Raw genomic sequence first — 8,991 nt, 5'->3', positions numbered from 1 at the left:
AGAACACCCCCCCCTCCTCACCCATGTGGGTAACGGCTGCAGGAAAACAACAGCAGGAAACTTGCCACCTCATGTCAACGGGAGGTACACCACAGACAAAGGCATCACAAAAATCCCAGACATTGGGCCCTTGTACGCACAAAGAATAGACAAATATGAGAAATGACCCCCACTACAAAGGGCAAAAGAGAGAAAGACCACAAAACTGCATAGACTTACCACCATCAGTTTCTTAGAAAAACCCCATATGGGCATATGCGCTTGATTGCATGGCTGCACATGTTAAAAACAGACAAAGCGATCACCGCCATGTTTATGTTTAAAGAGTAACGCAAGCCAGTCTCCCCTGAATAAACAGGGAAGCAAATTGTGGTTAAGGAGATGAGGCAGGGAGATGCGGGGGGGGGGGGGGGGGGGGCATAGGAGGCAAAACAGAGATGGAGGTTTATGGCATGGGAAAGAAAAAAGAAAGAAAGACATTGTTCATATAAAGTGATAATGAGCTAAATCGTCTAATGGTGAAGAAGTGAACATGGACACAAATCTATGGAGGAATAGTCTATCAATAAGACGAGCAGGCTCCATGAAGGCTTCCAGTTTGAGACAACAATCATATGTTGACTGTGGTAAGCTACACATCACAGAAGGATTTAGAACCAAGAACCCACTAGTAACAGGACAACCCCTTTACTTGTGAGCCACGAAAGATGCATACTGTTATAGTTCATACATTTCCCTGAACACCACAGATCCATAACCAATATACATGCCCATACCCAATAATAAATTATTTGCTCATCAAGAGACAGATTTCATTAAGCTATGCTTTGTATTCAAACAATTGTTTTCATTGGAGGCACTCTATCAAAGCTTTGAAACATGTAGAAGAGTTTACAGATGAGAAAGAAAGATTTTATTTTTTCTGAACTTGTGACATCCCTGTTCTTAAAATGAATATAATAATTTTACCATTTTTCAAATATTCTTCAATTAATCTTAAGTGAACTTGCCTATTATATAAGCTTTAAATGTAATTACTTAAACCTTAGTAGATAAAATGTTATCATTATACAGCAAGACAAATTAACAATAACAATTCCAGTCACTTGAATGCATAGTCTTGACGTCATTTAGACCATGCAGACTCACTGGCCCCAAAACACAACCTGAACCTTTCGCTTTTATAGAAACCCTGTCGTGACTAACAAGAAGCCAAGTGAGGCCATTGTGACCTCCTTAATGTATTAATCTGTTTGTCTAGTCTATGCTGACCAAATTACTGTCTGTATTCTGAGGCTAATACACAAAAACACTGGCCAGCTGGCCCACAGTATTGATTTATAAGATAATCACCAGTGGTGGAATAGAGTCTAAGTCAGAACACACAACAGCTCATCTCTGTGAGTGTGTGTATGTGGACCAACAGCAGTGCCTTTATGGGACTTTTCCAATCATTCAAGGGTAATGGTGTTAACGATGAAGCCAATGGGCTGCTTCTAGGAACCTTATCAGAGGTAGCACTTCCAGGAAATTGTGCTCTAAGGGCAGCAGCTGGGTTGGTTCATCCAGAGGTTGACAGGGGATTGACATGTCACAAGACAACCCCAAAACACAATGTATAGTTTACCTAATTGAAAAGAGAACATTTTGAATAAGCGGGTAATATCAAGCAACACAATTCGTTATAATATAATTATATAATATAATACAATATGGCAGTATAATAAGGAATATACACTCTTAAATGGCCAATAAAACACATGAATGCCAAGAAATACAATATATAATACCATGGAGAAAGAAATCAAGATTCCTTCTTATTTGGACAGGTATTAAATTTTAGACTGGATGGAATGATTTAAACTTTGTGGCATGGTCTATTATCCGGGTAAAAAAATCCATCACAAGATAGAGGCACTGTAGTAATAAAGGAACTGAAAAGGTTGGCTGTAAAACTCAGGTAGCCTGTGGTATCTCAACAGAAGTCACTTGGTACAAATAGGCCTAAAATTTTCTAAGAAAATATTCAAGATATCATTACGAAGTGGCAGGCCCATCTTTTTGTGTTGTGGAACAGAAAGATTCAGGAGATCCTTGTTGGACTTTGTTGGAATTACTTTATCTCTGTGAGAAGGAAAGGGTCATTACCTTTTTTTCTGTTACACAAAATAGAAAACTACTGTTCAACTGCTAGTGTAAGAAGCACTTTTATGACTGGAAGATAGGGAATATTTAACAAAGAATGAAAAAAAAATCTATATTTAAGGAAAACCAATATAGGTGTCTTGCCTGTCTCATTGGTTTCAACATTGGAATGAACTGCTTATATGTGCATCAGGCTGAAATAGTACCGTACTGATCTTGTCCAATATGGCTATATAACACTGGAATTAAAGTACTATTTGCACACCCCAAGTTATTTTTCATCTAGGCTTTGATAAGATTATCGTTCATTACATTGTACAATCTGTTTAACATTAACATAGATTAGAGCAGATTATACTACTATGTAATAAGCTTCCTCAAAGTGGGTTCTCTTCCCATGATGAATTAAAACAGGAAAAAAAAAGCTTTAAATCCGTCTTCTAAATTAGACAACCTCAGCTTTTGATGGCAAGATAAAAGATGGGACAAAGAAGCTACTCCCTATTCATGTGTTCATTTTGATATTAATTAAATGTAGCTTTTAGTGAAACATTGGTATATTTAGACTTTCTTCAATTTCAAAAGCAAGACTCTAGATCTCAATTCACTTAAGTTGAGGTCCAATTACTGAAAAAAGATAGGTATGTGGACCAGAAGCAGAGAAAACAGTGTTTGAATAAAAAAAAAACATTTATGAAAAAACATTTATGAAAAAAACATTAGCCATACAATAATTTAGTTTAGCTCAACTTAGTGTTTCTTATACAAATACTTCAATGTGTAACTGTTTCAGTGACCCAGTATCCAATGTACACTGTCCAACATGTGTAATTCTGGCCTTCTGAAGTTCAATAGAATGTCAATGTAAATAACAAAAAAAGTGTTTTAACAGAATAATCTAATGCACAATTATGGTAGTAGACCTAAATCAATATATTGGTATATTTCCAACAAGACAGGGTTTAGTTTTCACATATGACGGTTTACAAAATTGAAAATTACCAGGGAAAAAATATGAGGATCACATATCTACCACCACACTTAAAAGAAGGCATTAGGTGCCTTAGTACTGTAGTAGTAATTAATCCAGTTTCACCTGTAGCCACTTTTGAGGTACTGTTACTTAAAAACTGAATCTTACTCTCAACAGAGTATTTTTGACATTTGACAAAGTTCACATGCTCTTGCATTAGTGAAGAATGTCTTTTATTGTATAACTCTTAAACACCCAGTTGGCAGGTATACATGGTATCTAATGGTTTTATGGAGACTTTCTGGAGTAGCAATTCCCTGCTTTTCCTCCAGCATTGCTTACCTTCATTTACATAATATTCGTTTTGTGTGGTAACGGAATAAATATGGGCCTTTGTACAGAACAGTGACCAGTGGCTCAAACAACTGGGCATCTGTCTAAGTCATAATTATTTTAACCAAAGAATAGTCTAGCTTAGATGACTACTTACAAGATCCAAAAATCTACAATCTTGGTTAAAAAGAAAAGATTAAGTAAAAAATACTTTTTTTGCATTCATTTTAAGGTTTTAAATATATATAAATATTTTATTATCAATTATTTTCCATGTGGTTAAAGATTGAATTTCTTCCAAACAAAAAAAGTGTGTTAGATTGTGCTGCTGCAGTAAAAGTTGAAATTATTTCAAGTTCTGTAAATTGCTATATGTGCCTATGCTGCCCTTGAACTTAATCCTGCTACCTCATCCATTTTGAACCTGCCACCTTGTATCTATTTCAACTGCTGCTTTATAGAGGAGAAGCATAGTAGTGGCCAGTGGGCAGGGTATAGAGCATTCTGACCCATTAGACTCAAAATCAATTTGCTCAAAAGGTTTGCCATAATTCAGTCATAGTAAGCACCACAGGCATAAGTTTACTTATTTATGGTCTGGGCTCTATTTCCCTGGCACGGACCAGCCTGTCAGAGTTAGTGTTTGCATGTGTATATTAGCATGAACAAGCCAGTTCCACCTCAGTAAAATTGGATCCAATTCACATCTCCCATAGTCTGAGTTAAGTAAAGACCACATCTAAATTAAATAACACACACAAAAAATAAAAACTTGAAAATAGGTTTATCTTCTTATCCCAGAAGATTTACAAATAAATGCTACAGGTAAACACACAATGACATCATGATACTGTGTTAGTATTTCCTGGCAGAGAACAGAATTTATGATTCATGGGGGTCCAGAGGCAGTAAAGCCACCCCAGACCACTACACTACGCCACCATGTTTAACCATGCTTGGTGGTATGACCTCTTATTCTGAAATGCAATGTTTATTTTTTGCCAGATGTAACAAGAGACGCACAGTCAAAAAAGCTGCATTTTTGTCTCATCAGTACACTTCTTCAAAGTCATAGAGATCATTAAGGGAAACGTGAGACATGCCTTTGTGGTTTTATGGTCAGCAGTGGTTTTTACTTTGGCATTCTCCCAGTGGTGCTGTTTTTGCCCAGGATCTTTCCTATTCAATATGTCAGCGACCACGTTTCTCATCTTTTGAGGAATTTTTCAGGACTTCTTTCAGCCTGGTTTATGTTGTGAAGTAGATGCAATTCAAGTGGTTTCTTAACTCTACTTGTCTATCAGTAATCCAGCGTGGCCTGGGAAATTAAATTCTTCTTTTCAAAAGTGGAGGTCAATCATATCCATGATTCAACCAGCAGGAATGCCTTTTTTGATGGGACAGGGGTGATTGAAATCTTAATATTCTATATTTAATATATTTTTTATTTATTTTATATTATACATATTTTATATTTATTTAGCTTTTTTAATATAAAAAAATCTAATGATCTAATGTGTAAAATACAGTAAAAACAGGAGAAATCACCATAGAGGGAACATGTATTCACAGCACTGTCTACAAAAAAAAGTCCCACCCTTCGATCCAGTCTTTTGAACTCAATAACAATTTTGTATTATTTTTTCCTGTCTCTTAACTAGACTCTGGTAACTGATTAAAAATGTATTCAAAGAAATCATCTAAATCTCCAAAAAGAGGCTAAGAAAAAAACCTCCCATGCAGGTAAACAACATTTAACATTTAATTCATTTTTATTCCATTTCTAGTCTAGGTTTTCCTAATAAATGACAAACGTCTTTGTTCTTATCCCCTTCTGAGTTCACATGGAACATATATGAGGGAGACATGTCCTGTCACACAGCCAGACAGCCTGGCTTAGGTCACTGAAAAGATACCAGCCGCTGAGAAATGAGGGAGGAATGGAGCCAAAGTGAAAGTGACATATCTATTGAAGACAGATAGCAGGCATTTACAGACAGATTTATTCAAATAGGCATACACATCCAGATAAAATCTGAGGCCACCCAACCATGAGGTGAAATTCTAAGCTACTATTTGATTGCTTCCTTGAACTAAGGGTACAGATAAAAAAGGGCGGTATTTCTAAGAGAGCTTTTGCAGCATGGCATCCATCTTCCCCTAAAGGCCCAGCCAAGGAGAAAGACAGTTCCAGGTAAAAATTGTGTGTGAGGGATTGACGCACACATGAAGATGAAACGATGGAGCCATTGTGTGTGTGGACAGACAGGTTGCTACTGGCCTCTAATGCAATATATGTTATGTGCCATTGTGACGTGCAGCAGCTTCAGTCAAGAAGTGAACAAAAAATGAAAGCGAAAAAGTAGCCAAGTGTTATACTCCCTGGCCTCATGGGAGGTTGATGACATCAATGAGAAGCTAATAATCTTGACTTAAGCAAGCTTTGAGGGGTAACTTAGTCTACTAATGGTCAACCAGTCTTCTCCTAGCATGTCTTGCTTTCAGAAGATCAGGGGTAGTTTGGGGGTAGACAACAAAATAGGAGGCATTTTGCACTTCCTCACATTAAAATATTGACAAGGCCCACTATGGGTTGTCTGCTATTGATTGCCCCTCCTACCCTTTGGTGCTCTGGTGCTTGTTATGAGACGCACGTACAGAGATTAATGCTGTGCGTGTGCCTTTGTGAACGCATGTATCCATATTTACATTGATATTTATGGAGGTTCCGAATCACAAGCATGATTTATTGATGTTGAAAATGACTGAGTTACCAAGTTTTGCTTCTATTCTTGCACAAAGAAATCACAAATATACCTGACATGAGCTTGGGAGGGCCAGCACAAAATGTATTACAAACAGGGTAAAATGCGGTCAGCTAAATGTCAAGTGAATGCAGAACCTCCTCCTAAATGAGTCCCTTTAGAAAACATCTCAAATCTGATGTGATTTCACTATAAAAAAAAATTCCAGACTTTTCAGAATTAATCATACAGAATGCACAGTACTGTAATATACGTTTGGTATAGCATTTAGCAGTGCATGCTTGTTTTAAAATACCAACAGGTACACACATACACACAGACAAGTCGACTTTCCCACAAGAGAAAACCATGATGTCATCTTTTTTATGCCCTGTGTATTACAGTACTTGTTTCCAGTGGTTGAAATCAACCAACTCGTGCCCTCTAGAGGTGAGGTAATAAAACTGCATCAATACAACTCTTCAGAGGACACAGAATATGCACAGTTTATAAGTGTTAAATGTTATGCATATGATATCCAATGACATATTAAGTAAAACATATAAAACAGTTTTGAAAATATCCCCAATGTACACAATTTGCCCTTTTTTCTTTGTAGCCCTTTATAACATGTTCATTCCGATAATTAATAGGATAATGAAAATGCAGTTTTCTTTTAAAAAGCAGCAGAAGTTCATAACAAATCTATAACAATACAATTTTGCATAATAGTACAATGTTTAATGCCTTGCAAAGGGTTTCATAGTACTTATACATTTTTACATTACAATTTTTGGTGATATTAAACCGTATTACTTTTATTTTGAAATGACATGCTCAAGCTTAATTTGTTTTTTAAACAGGTTTTTTTTTGCAATAGACCAACAAGGTATTACCTAACTGTGCAATGAAAAGAAAATTATTCAGTTTTCTTTTTTATTCTTTAAAAAAATGCAATATTGAAAGCTATGTGTATTGGTTTGCCCTCTGCCTTTTTGGGATATGTCTTTGCATCCAACTGGCAGGTTTTCTCTAGGAATAACTGGTACTTAACCTAGGTAACTTTAAAATAAAGAAGCTTTTCTGTCTCTTTTGAGTAAAAGTACTCCCTCTGCATGAGGCTGTAACAAACAACCATCTTATATGGTTGTAAGAACGATGTGCATGCATTGATCATTCAACTTTTTCCCTTTTGCATGCAGCCAAAAACTGTTTGTGTATTTATAATTTCCCCATTTCCCCATTGAGGGACAACAAAAGTTTTTTCCAGTGTTCCAGGCTTGTAGCAAATATTATAAGGGACGTCTTGTGGCCTTCTTTCAACAAAGGATTTCCTCTTGACAGTATTCCATTCAAGCCAGATCTTTTTTATAAATTAACATTTGAACTGTTAACATACTCCCCCAACTGAGCTGCAGATTTATGCAGCAACTCGAGAGTTACAATGGACTACTAGTCTCCTTCTTACTTGGATGGTCTGTTGGTTTATTTAGGTGGGTGGTGGCAATGTTTTGGTAGGTTTGCAGTAGGGCTCTACTTTTTCTGTTTAAGTAAGGACAGCTGTAATTATACAAAAATGAAGGAAGTTTGTTTTTTTACTTATTTAAAAGGTCAGTACATCTCTGCAGTACAAGTGCAATAATCCAAGTCAACTACTATATATACATACTATATATATATATATATATATATATATATATATATATATATATATATATACAATATACACTCTTTTAATACTGTTATCTTTAATGGTATCTTGCTTTAACTCTTTGTACTCTATATAAGCTACTGGAACCAGGATTTCCATGAAGGAGCAATCCCAAGAGATAAATAAAGTTGAGTCTAAGTCTATGCTGATCTGAATGGACGTTTTTTTAAGCATGTCATAGTTAAGTGAGCATTTTCTGATTTTGTAGATATTTAAATAAAGCACAGGTATCAATTTGTACAAAAGTTTGGAACTTAATTATGTAAATTGTGGTGTATGTTTTAATCTTGCCATTTTAGGTTTATTTTTTCTAAAATTCTTAATTTTTTAGCTTTTCTATGACTGAAAGGTAAAGCCATATACCCCTTTCTCACCTCTTTGGTGATGTTGTCTTGGATCAGGCTGTAGAGTGGCACAACCCTGCTCACTTCAAGAAGGACAGGGATGGGAGAAGGTTGCTCATCCCTCCTACTATTACTGTTGCGACTTCTTCCCGACCGTCCACCCATCATACCCTGGTGATGGCACAGGTGGCAGCCAGAGGGACAGCTGCCTTTTTCTTCACAACGGATCTCTACACCATTCACCAGGTCGTCAGACAACAGCTGGCTCTTCTGCAAAGCTAGCAGGTAGCTGATAAAGGGGACTGACTTAAGCTCCCTTCTCCCTCCTCCAACAACTCCTTGGTCTGTCGCCTCTGGAGGAGGAGGCATTAGAGGAACAGAAAATGTGAAAATATGGTTAGAAAGCGATGAAAACGAAGACAAACAGAAACAGCTTTACCATTATATATATATATATATATATATATATATATATATATATATATATATATATATATATATATTCTTTACAGCTATTTTCAGTGGTAAACATATTTCACCTATCTTTAGCTACCGGTACATTTTGTCGGCTGGAAATACAATTAGCATCACATGGGTGGATTGAATCAATGCTATACATCAACACATTAAGATGCTTACTCCCCTGATGTCTGAATTTATAGATACAAACACAGATTATATATATATATATATATATATATATATATATATATATATATATATATATATATATATATATAT

At 36.0% G+C, this 8,991-nt stretch overlaps 1 protein-coding gene across 1 annotated transcript in view; it reads right to left on the bottom strand.

Moving 5' to 3' along the window:
* Positions 1-8,991, bottom strand: part of astn2 (astrotactin 2) — a 398,940-nt gene that overhangs the window by 80,839 nt on the left and 309,110 nt on the right. The window contains exon 17 of the mRNA XM_015392541.1: positions 8,281-8,603. Coding sequence (XP_015248027.1) covers positions 8,281-8,603 — 323 coding nt within the window. The remainder of the gene's footprint in view (positions 1-8,280; positions 8,604-8,991) is intronic.

This window comes from Cyprinodon variegatus, unplaced genomic scaffold, assembly GCF_000732505.1.
Source record: "Cyprinodon variegatus isolate N-32 unplaced genomic scaffold, C_variegatus-1.0 Scaffold23, whole genome shotgun sequence".
NCBI classification, from domain to species: Eukaryota; Metazoa; Chordata; class Actinopteri; order Cyprinodontiformes; family Cyprinodontidae; genus Cyprinodon; species Cyprinodon variegatus.
This window is presented reverse-complemented; position numbering and strand designations above follow the sequence as displayed.